General features: G+C 49.2%; 1 protein-coding gene across 8 annotated transcripts in view; it reads right to left on the bottom strand.

Annotated features, from left to right (window-relative positions):
* The window catches only part of kmt2ca (lysine (K)-specific methyltransferase 2Ca), a 58913-nt gene that overhangs the window by 33953 nt on the left and 13635 nt on the right, over positions 1-11325 (bottom strand). For 7 of the 8 annotated variants that reach the window (XM_071484219.1, XM_071484226.1, XM_071484221.1 and 4 more), the window contains 5 exons: positions 5931-10816; positions 5665-5805; positions 1653-2683; positions 1309-1416; positions 210-335 (listed from right to left, as the gene is read on the bottom strand). In XM_071484219.1, coding sequence (XP_071340320.1) covers positions 210-335; positions 1309-1416; positions 1653-2683; positions 5665-5805; positions 5931-10816 — 6292 coding nt within the window. The remainder of the gene's footprint in view (positions 1-209; positions 336-1308; positions 1417-1652; positions 2684-5664; positions 5806-5930; positions 10817-11325) is intronic. The other variant, XM_071484223.1, reaches the window with a different exon arrangement.

Here is an 11325-nt window from a genome sequence, read left to right as displayed (position 1 = left end):
CACCTTTACACCAAAGAGGGGTGGAGATACAGAGACACACAGTTAGTAAGCTGATGTTAGCTCCAGAACACAGACAGGCAGACTGATAGAGAGGGTGCCCCTGATTTTTACACTGCAACATCCCAGAGGGGCGGGTGTGAGTGAACACAGAGTTAGTAAGTTGGTGGTTAGTTACAGAGACCTATCAGAGTTAGGGTACGCTTCTTTACCACTCTCATGCTCCAGAGGGGAGAGTCCGGTGGACGGGGCTTAGGGCTGTCCCACCCTCCCTCCCCTGTGGAATCCTGGGAGGACGAGGGGGGGCTCACTGCCCTGCGATTACTCCACCACGAACCCTGAGTTAGGGAGGAGAAGCAGGAGGAAGATGGATGAAGTGACGGAGAAGGAGGTAAAAGAAAAGCAGGAAAAGGAGAATGAAGAGAGAAATTAGGGGTCAAGAAAGAGGAGGAAAAGAGGAGGGGGAGGAGGAGGGAGGAGGGGGACAAAATGCAGTAACATAAATGCAACAGCCACAAAATAAAAAGTCAAAAATTAAAAATCAGGCGAAACCAAAAGAAAGTCATGATGAGACAATGTTACCATGACAATAACATGCAACCAGTCAGTCACACTGAGCTCTGCATCCCAACACACAAATATTCAAATACTTTCACTCAGAAAAACAGCTTCGTGCAGTGATCTCCATGTTCTTCACAAGACATCATGCTACTGTGTGTGTGTGTGTGTGTGTGTGTGTGTGTGTGTGTGTGAGTGTGTGAGAGAGAGAGAGAGAGAGAGAGAGAGAGAGAGAGAGAGAGAGAGAGAGAGAGAGAGAGAGAGAGAGAGAGAGAGAGAGAGAGAGAGAGAGAGAGAGAGAGAGAGAGAGAGAGAGAGAGAGAGAGCCAAACATGTTGAGAGGAGAAAGAATGATGCAGTGTTAGTGAACGACAGCAGAGGATGAGGATGAACATGTTCTGCCTCCCTGAGCTGACTGAAGGAGCAGAGAGGAGTGAGGGTCTGACCCAGCAGCTCCCTGATCACTGAGGAGGGCAGAAGAAGAACCCAACACCAAGAAGTAGAAGAAGAAAACTGCTCTTTCTCTCTGAGGAGAATCTGAATTTACAAAAATTATGAGAAGTACAAGAACAAACCTTCTGACCAAACACACTGATCATGAAGAATCCTGAACTAATAAACCAAATAATGGTGTGAAATGGTTTTACTGGCTGCAGGTCAGAATGAGGTGACACTGCTCCCAGAACCAGTTCAGCCACTAAACTGGGAGCACAACAGGTGTAAACACACCTGTGGAGGTCAAAGGTCACATACCTGTTTGACTCTGGCTCTGCCAGGGGAGAACTTCCTCTTAGAGATGGCCGGTTTCCCCATCCCGATTTTAGGAGTGAGGGGGAGCATGGTGGTGGGAGGTGCCTGGGGCTGGGAGCAAAAATACATTAGGAGAGGTCAGTCACTAGGAGGAGGAAACATGGAGTAGTCATCACTAGTAGGAGGAAACGAGGAGAAGGGAAACAAGGAAGGGGAAACAAGGAAGAGTCATCACTCGGAGGAGGAAACAAGAAGGAGACATAACTAGGAAGAGGAAACAAGGAAGAAGAAACAAGGAGGAGGAAATGAGGAGGAGAATGTCACAGTTGTCTTTTTTTTAGATTTACCTTGGAGAGAGGTGGAGACTCTCCGGCAGGGGGAGAGGACCTGAGAGGAGGTGAAAGTGGGGAGAGTGGAGGCGGGGTGACCAGAGTTCTAGTGGGGGAGGTCTCAGGGGAGGCCTCAGTGGAGAAGGGAGACTGCCTCAGACGGATGGAGAGGTCATCCAATGGCCTGGAGGGAGGAGGCCTGAGAGTCCGACCTTTCCCCCGGCGGGAGAGAGGAGGGGGGCTGGGGGAGGAGAGGTGGAGGAGGGAGGACTGAAGAGATGAGGAGGTCATTAGCTCCATCACCTCCTTGTCAAAAGAGGTGTCCAGGTCCAGCACAGGGCTCATCGGCTCCTCCTCTTCCACATCCGATTGGTCCTCCTGCTTGGCACCCTCCCTCGCCTTCTCTACCTCCTCTTCATAAATCTGACCAGCTACTCCTCCCTCCTGCTCCTCTTCCTGCTCCTCTTCCTCCTCCACATCCTGCCTCTCCCTCATTGGCTGTTGCCCTGCAACCACCTCAGGAGGGGCTGCCCTGTCTGATGCTGGCTCTAGCGTTTCAGCAGGCTCGTCCTCTTCCTCCCTCTCTGAAGGCTCAGCATGTGATTGGTGCTCATCTTTGGTGGGTTCTGTTGTCACAGCAACAGGTTCAAACAGGCTCTGTGATTGGCTGGAAAGCATTTTGTCCTCTAGCCCCAACTCTGCTCCTGTTGTAGTCTCAACTTCTCTTTGATTGGTGGGCACCTCTTCCTGGGGGTGGTCCTCCAGCGGAGGTGGGGTGTGGGGGGAGCAGGAGGGGGCTAAGGCAGTCCTCTGAGGGGGCGAGGAGAGAGAGGCCTCCAGAGAGCCAGCTCTAGGAGAAGAAGGAGGCGGGGCTTGTGGTGAGGGGAGGGGGAAGGTAGAAGGTGAAGATGAGGGGGGGCAGGAGGGTTGTTGGAGGGGCAAGACAGAGTGAAGGGGGGGAGAAGCTGGCTGTGGGAGGAGGGAGGAGGCAGCAGCAGTGTGAGAAGGAGGCTGATGGTCTTGATTCAGGACCGATGCAGACTGGACTCCTACAGACAAACACACAAACACTGACAGTGAGTTTCTGTCACTGATCATCTCAGCTGGACTTCGTCCTCTTCCGGGAAGACCACCCACAGACCTGAACCACCTCCATTAGGGATTGACCGCTCTGGGTTTCTCAGGGCCAATACCGATTATTAGTAATCAGGAAGACCGATAACTGATATGCCAACACAAACCTTTTGCTACTTAAGGACACAGGTATTTTGTCCACCCAATTCATACTGCTGGTTCTCCCAGCTAAACCTACAATACACCATGACATCAACATCAAAACCGATTCCCTATGGCTTGCCCCCACCAAGGTGGTGAGAAACTTAGGGGTTATGATTGATGACCAACTAACCTTTTCCAATCATGTCGCCTCAGTTGCCCGGTCATGCCACTATGCACTTTACAACATCAGAAAAATCAGACCTTACCTAACTCAACATACTACTCAACTCCTGACACAAGCTGTGGTCATCTCAAAACTAGACTACTGTAATGCCCTCCTGACGGGTCTCCCAGCCCGCTCAGTGCAACCACTTCGGATGATCCAGAACGCGGCGGCGCGCCTGGTCTACAACCAACCCAAAAGGTCACGTCACCCCGCTGCTCATCGAGCTCCACTGGCTACCTGTTGCAGCCCGCATTACGTTCAAATCTCTAATGCTTGCCTACAAAGTTGTCTCTGGTACTGCACCTACCTACTTGAACGCCATGGTACAGGAATATGCTTCCTCACGACTGTTGCGCTCCTCTAACGAACGACGCCTGGCTCTGCCACCCATTCGCTCAAGGCAATCCAAACTCTTCTCTCACGTTGTCCCCAGTTGGTGGAACGCACTACCACTTCCTACCAGAGCAGGGGCGTCCCTCTCTACCTTGAAAAGACTCCTGAAGACCCAGCTCTTCAGAGAGCACCTTCTCTCCTAGCACTACATAGCAAATCTACACTTAAAGAATCGTAACTAGCACTTATTGCTGCGCTAACACTTCTTATCGCACTTAACCTTGGTTGTTCCCCTTTCTGTAAGTCGCTTTGGATAAAAGCGTCTGCTAAATGACTAAATGTAATGTAAATCATATCCATGAAAGCAGGTCAAACACCTCTGTATAATATAACACACACTACATCCTCCACAGCGATCACACAGCTGAATCAACAACTGTCTAAAACTATCTTATTACATCCTGAACATTAAACCTTCATGTTACAGGACTGTTGGACTACATCAGTTTCATCAAGGTGTTCCTAATAAACTGACAACTGTAAATAAGTAAATATCAGTTGTAAGCTCACCATAACATGTTTGACCCTTCCCCTTTTAAAAAGTAACACAGTAACACATTTACTCAGAGACATTTTAACTGACTTTTACCTGAGAACACTTTCACTCAGTAACTTTACTTGTAGTGTAGTAAAGTGTCTTTACAGGGACAGCAGCGAGATTGTTCACGTGCTGACGTCAGTGTAGCATCTCATCTCCAGTTACTGGAGTTTGTTACTGCTATTCGGATCCGTTAGTTACTTTAGCTTAGCAGTTAGCAGCGGTTCCTCTCTTTTCCTCTCTCTTGCTCAGTGCGTCTTGGGTCAACAGATGAACTTGTTCAGCGTGTTGTTGTACACTTCAGTGTAGAGGATCTTAATGTTTATTCCATCTTCAGTGATGTCTGCCGTCTTTGACTTCGACCCTCACCTCTGCCCTCTAACCGGAGCTGCTCTTGTCTGTGTCGTCTGTGCACACAGTAGCCTTCAGTGTTGTTAGGCTATTACTCGTGATGTGTAAAACAATCAAATGGTGCTGTGGGTGGGACATTGCTGCAGACCAGACCCACAACAGAGTAGTGCATTTAAAAATGTATTAATTTTATCAGTTAGCCATTAAAAAAAGTAACAATACAGATAATCGTAAAAATGCTGAACTGTGACCCTTTCAGCTTCATGTTCATCAACTATTTTTCATCCTCAGTCTCTGAGATCTTTGTTTTGAGGCCGTGTTTCACATCAGATGGTATTTCTCTATCAGCCTTTTTACAACAGTATTAGCAGGTATAAGCACGTTATTTTAAACACGGGTAAACCCGCTAATAAAAGCCAATTGACCTCCTTTCCATTGCCAGTTGAGTTTGCCTTTCTGCTCAGACTGAGGATACACAATCTGCAAGGAGCGATGTCATCACATGCACATGTGAGCTGCTAACCGCCATGCAAACTGGTGAGACAGATCTCCAGGTTGGTGCTCCTGTAAAAAGTGTTGGGGCCTCAGTGTGAGACACTTCAACTGGTAATTGTGTGTTTCTGAAACTTATTTCAGGGTTACTATTCACTCTTTCATCTTCAAGCACAAAAGTGTGTCTGTAGCCTGAATGACGACAAAGCAGGAAAATGCATTGAAAATTAGCGTGTTTTCGTCACTGCTGATCGGAGATGAAGACAATAAATACCCACATCTACCCAAGTTATTTGACCTGGATGTGAATGCTGTTTGTACCCTTTTCCATTGCTGACAGAAGCCCGATGTTAGTGGCTTTATCAGGTTTTTTGACCAAGGGAAAAAGGGCTTAATTGTCTGGAGTGTGTTATTAGTCCAAGTGTCTCTAAATTAAACCTCCAATCTAATTTCGCAGACTGGACTCCAGGTCTGATAACTCCTGACTCCACTTAGCTTCTGTTCATGTCATTAGTCAAGGGGTTCACACACTGTTTCAGATACACTGTGAATGTCTGAATGTTGTTTTCAATCTGGACAAGAACAACATGATGAGTGTGTTATTACTTAAATGAGATTGTGTTGCGTTCTTTCTGGATCTCGAGAACGGGACGGACCAGAACATGAGGACTGATAGATGAAGTCTCAACACTCCCCTGCAGCGTACTACAGTGAACACACACTGCCTCTGCCTCCTCTCTCTGAACACTGCTTATCACTGTCTCTCTGCATTACCTCAGCAGGTGAGAATCAACAGTGCAGCTGTTCCCTACCTGAAGGAGAGTCCTCTTCCTGGTCTTCCGTCCTCCCAACAAGCTCCTCCTTCCCCTGCTGTGGAGCTTCTCTGTCCATCTCCTCCTCTTCAGTCCTCCTCTGTTCCACCACCTCTTCCTGCTTCTCAGCCTCGCTGATGTCTAGAGGATCAGAAAAAACGAATGAACTAAGCAAACTAAAATCTCCACTTTGAAGTCACAGCAACTTTTAAAACCACAATTTTCAATTTCTCTACCTCATATGACACAATGTCCGCGATACTCACCCACAGTGGCTACAGACTCTCTCTCTCTTTCTGCGTCTTGCTGAGGGCTGGAAACAGAGTGGCTTCCAGGACCAGGACCAGCATCAGGCCAAACAGGGCCAGCAGGACCTGGACTTGGGCAGTTTTCAGATTGCACAGGGGTAACAACAACGGGGCAAACCTGATTGGGAGCAGGGCTAGCCTCACAACTTATAGTGCCATCAGGAACAGGACTGAGACTAACTTCTGGCCGCACAGGACTGACAGGACCAGGACTTGGGGAAGTCTGTGTATAACCTGAATCTGTAGGGCCACAAACAGGACTTGGAGCTGGGCTATTGTGCACAGAACTAGTTGGAGATTGCGAAGCATGAGAGGAGAGTGTCTGGGTAGGACTGACCTCTGAGGGGGCAGGGGGTGGAGTACTAGCAGGTGTTTCACTGATGTGGTTAGTACTAGGCATCGCAGTGTTATCCTGAGTGGGTCTAGGAGGGACAGGGCTGGCATGGCTCAGGCTAGGCTCAGTGGAAGAAGCATCAACAGGAGAAGGTGGTCTTTGATACAAGGGGCTTACCGAGGCAGTGCTTTGTTGGCTTTCAACAGCAGACCTGTCAGGGTCAGGGAGAGGACTAACTGGGGACTGGCTAACCTGGCTCAGACTAGCCTGGTTGGGACTAGGAGCAGGTGAGTCATCAGGCTGGGAGCTTGCAGGTTCTGGGCTCATCTGCATGATACTGTCTGTAGGTTTAACAAGACCAGAATCAAGATGAATTGCACTGGGAAGAACAGAGCTCTGGATTATGAAAGTGGCCACAGTGTCCACATCAAGACTTGAACTAGCCAAAGAGGGGCTCAGTTGTGCCGCACTTAGGCCAGAATTGGTTCCAGTGTCGGGAGCTGGGCTATAATGCAGGCTACGATCAGTTTCACTGGCCTGAGTTGGACTGTAAGATGGACTAACACAAACAACAGAAGCATGCGCAGGGCTGATGTATGTTGAGTTAGTTAATGAACTCTGTCTTCGGAGAGAACCTGAGTGGGCACTACTAGAGGTGCTCTGTATGTTAATAGGACTAGCTTGACCAGCAGGACTAGACCTTAGTGAACTGTGGATGACGCAAACATCAGTTACGGAAGCAGAGTGAGGACCTGTCTGGCCACTGCTGTCTGAGGTAATGTTGCTCAGACTGTGGCTAATAGAACTACTAGCTGGGCTAGTACCAGTTGGCCTACAGTGTGGAGGACTAAAGCTAGATGGAGCAGTCCGTGAAGAACTGCAGGTAGTTCGGACATGTGAGGGACTTGACTGCCTAGGATGTGTGGGACTTTGACTCGACTGAGTCTGTGTGAGCTCTGCAAAACTACAAACAAGTGGACCAGTTCTATCTCGAGCATCTATGGTGTTAGCTTCTGTGTGGACTGGGCCAGCATGAGTAACACTAGTGTGAACTGGACTGGAGTTAGGACAACTGGGACCAGCGTCCAACCGGATAAAAAGATTTGGGTGGTCAACTACTACCTCCGTGTCCTTATCCTGACACAAGACAGGGTTGGCAGGTCCTGTCAGTACCGCTGAGGGGCTAGTCTCAGCAGATAAAGGGCTGATGTCAGCAGGGCTAGCCTCCATTGGCATGGAGCTAGCACAGGCCTGAAGAGAACTGGTAGTGCTAATAGGCAGTTCACTGGCATGTGAGGGGCTAGCACTAGCTGAGTTAGCTTGGATATGTATGAGGCTAGCTTCACCTTCCTTGCAGTGTGAGGGTCTGTCATGAGAAGAATTCTGATGAACTTGGCTAGCTGGGGGAGGACTTTCCTCCATTTCATCTGTGCAAGGTGAGAAGGTTAGGCTACTGTGTTCTGCTGAAGTGCTAATGTGAACAAGGCTTTCTGGTGCAGAGAGAACAGGGGCAAGGTGGGGGCTAGAATGGCTGACGCTAAGCATGCTACTCTGAACAGGACCATGCTGGTTTGGAAGTTGGCCATCTGTGCCATGGTTATCAGGGGGCACTGTAGACAGTTCAAAGGTGGGACTAAGAGGGGCAGGGCTACTTTCCAGTGTTTGGCCATCAAAGTTTGAACTCAGCTGTACATGGCTATGCTCCAAGAAATTCAGCTCTGCGTTAGTGGTTTGCATGCATTCTTCAGTGACTCTTGACTGTGCAATAAGCCAAGAGGGAAACAGGCTATGCTGCAAAGGCCTTATAGGCTGTGTAGAGTGGGCCTGTACTGGGCTAGCAGGCTGTGACAAACTACACTGTGTGAGTCTGAGTGGGGATGATGATGGGCTACATGGAGCTGAGATGGGCCTCAGTAAGGCATGACTTCTTGCTGTCTGGGCAGACCTACAGTATATCGATGAGGGGTCCTGGTCCAGTGTAGAAATGTCCTGTGCAGCCCCACATTGCAGGTGAGCAGGGCTGCTTGATCCAGGGCTCTCCTGGTCCAGTGTAGATTCAGCTTCCTGTGTGGATCTCTGTGGAGGGGACGTGCAGACTTGTGCAGGACTATGTGGTGTAAGGCTATTCCATCTTTGTAGGGGACTGTGCTGAGACTGTGTGATGATGTTGTTGGCAGGACTACATGGTCTATCAAGCTGTGTCGTGATGTCCTGTGCAAGACTCTGAGGTGGAGGGCTGTGCTGAGGCTCTTCAAGCCCCGGTTGAACCTGGGGTGAACTGTTTGGTGGAAGGCTGTCCATAGAATGTGCAAGGCCACAAGACATGGGACTACCCTGCGTTGGACTCTGCTGAGACTCTGTGGCTATAAGCTGCTCCTCTATGGAATTCTGGGTGGGGCTAGAAGAGGTGTAACTGAGCTGACAAGAACTATGCTGGGCCTGGATGGAAGTCACACGGGTAGGACTTTGTTGCAGCTCAGCAGGACCAGAAGGGGATGGCATAGTTCTTTTTTGAAGTTGTGTTGAACAAAGGTGAGACTGTGTAGGCTGTTGAAGCTCTTCTGGACTAAGGGGAGATGGGGTATGGCTCTCCTGGAGTTCTGTAGGCGCAGGGTTAAATGACACAGGACTTTTGTGGAGTTCTGCTGGACCACAGTAGAGTGGTGATGGACTTTGGAGCTTTGAAGGATCAAGGTGAGATGACGCAGGACTCTGTTGGAATTCTGCAGCATCAAGGCAAGGTGGCAAAGGCCTAGTTTCAAGGTCCTTTTCACCAGGATGAGAAGGTGGTTGACTTTTTTGGTGTTCTAATTGATTAGAATGAGATGATTTACCAATTTGTTGGAGCTCTGATGGGCCTGGGTGTGATGGAGAAGGACTCTGGAGCTCTGATGAATCAGGGTGAGTAAGTGCAGGACTTTCTTGGAGGTCTGATGGATCAGGGTGAGTAGGTGCAGGACTTTCTTGGAGGTCTGATGGATCAGGGCGAGTAGGTGACGGACTCTGTTGGAGTTCTGATGGATCAGAGTGAGTAGGTGCAGGACTTTCTTGGAGGTCTGATGGATCAGGGTGAGTAGGTGACGGACTCTGTTGGAGCTCTGATGGATCAGAGTGAGTAGGTGACGGACTCTGTTGGAGCTCTGATAGATCAGGGTGAGTAGGTGCCGGACTTTGTTGGAGCTCTGATGGATCAGGGTGAGTAGGTGTAGGACTTTCTTGGAGCTCTGATGTATCAGGGTGAGTAGGTGTAGGACTTTGTTGGAGCTCTGACTGGTCAGGGTAAGTAGGTGCCAGACTTTGTTGGAGCTCTGATGGATCAGGGTGAGTAGGTGCAGGACTTTGTTGGAGCTCTGATGGATCAGGGTGAGTAGGTGCTGGACCTTGTTGGAGCTCTGATGGATCAGGGGGAGTAGATGCCAGACTTTGTTGGAGCTCTGATGGATCAGGGTGAGTAGATGCCGGACTTTGTTGGAGCTCTGATAGATCAGGGTGAGTAGGTGCTGGACTTTGTTGGAGCTCTGATAGATCAGGGTGAGTAGGTGCTGGACTTTGTTGGAGCTCTGATGGATCAGGGTGAGTATGTGCCAGACTCTGCTGGAGCTCTGATAGATCAGGGTGATTAGGTGCCGGACTTTGTTGGAGCTCTGATGGACCAGGGTGAGTAGGAGTAGGACTTTCTTGGAGCTCTGACTGGTCAGGGTGAGTAGGTGCAGGACTTTCTTGGAGCTCTGACTGGTCAGGGTGAGTAGGTGCAGGACTTTGCTTGAGCTCTGATAGGTTAGGGTCAACAGGTGCTGAACTTTGCTGGAGCTCTGATGGGTCAGGGTGAGATGAAGCAGGGATTTGTTGGAGCTCAGATGGATCAGAGTGGGTAGGTGTAGGACCTTGTTGAGCCTCTGATGGATCAGGGTGAATAGGTATCAGACTATCTTGGAGTTCTGATGGATCAGAGTGAGTAGGTGTAGGATATTGCTTGAGCTCTGATAGGTTAGGGTTAACAGGTGCTAAACTTTGCTGGAGCTCTGATGAGTCAGGGTGAGATGTAGCAGGGATTTGTTGGAGCTCAGATGGATCAGAGTGGGTAGGTGTAGGACTTTGTTGAGCCTCTGATGGATCAGGGTGAATAGGTATCAGACTATCTTGGAGTTCTGATGGAAGAGGGTGAGTATGTATAGGACTTTCTTGGAGGTCTGATGGATCAGGGTGAGGTGGTGTAAGACTCTGCTGTAATGGTGTACACACTGTCTTGACAGGACTCTGTGGTGACTCTGAGAAGACGAGCTGGACTGGGCTATGAGCGGTAGAACTGTTGGGTGGACCCTCAGTATGACTGCAAATTGGTGGCTGTGAAATGCTAATGGGACTGATAGGCATGGCTGGGGTAGGACTGTGTGGGATTGGTGTGTCCAGAATTAGGTCCTCCTCCTGAGGCCTGCAGGTGGAGCAGATGTAACTTTCAGACCCTGCCCTGCCCTCCCCAACCTGGGCAATGCACTCTGTATGGACGCACCTGTAAGACAATACAAAAATTAAAAAGTGTATTTTTTCTAAATCAGTGTTTTGACTAACTGACGGAAGTGAGCCCAGTCCCAGAAAACAGCAGCCAACCAGGAAACAAAGTGTTTCGTTGTATTCGGGTCGTGCACCACTGCAAAATGTATTTAAATAAAACACTTTAAATCTGAGTTCACCAATAAGTGGACCACAGTCCCAAGACTGTGCTGTCCTATCTGGACCTTCTGGGACTTTTTCTAGTCTTCATGACACTGGTCACGTGATGCTACTCAGTTAATCATTGTGACTCAACTCAGTGAGTGAGAGACACAGAAATGGGGGAGTGGGATGTAAAAGAGGCAGAGAGTTTAAGGTCTCAGATGGTTTTCATTTTATGTTTCTATCTGTTTCAAAAGCTGAGAAATAAAGGTTTTAGTGACAACACTGCATCCGGTGAATCTTCACCTCTAGCTGGCGTTGATATCGGCTAACCATTCGTCCCCCCCCTCCATCTCTAACCTTGAG

The sequence above is a fragment of the Trachinotus anak genome, unplaced genomic scaffold, assembly GCF_046630095.1.
Source record: "Trachinotus anak isolate AG129_WGS33_773 ecotype Australia unplaced genomic scaffold, CSIRO_AGI_Tana_v1 ptg000009l, whole genome shotgun sequence".
NCBI lineage: Eukaryota > Metazoa > Chordata > Actinopteri > Carangiformes > Carangidae > Trachinotus > Trachinotus anak.
Note: the sequence above shows the minus strand (reverse complement) of the source record. Positions and strands in the feature narration are given on the sequence as shown.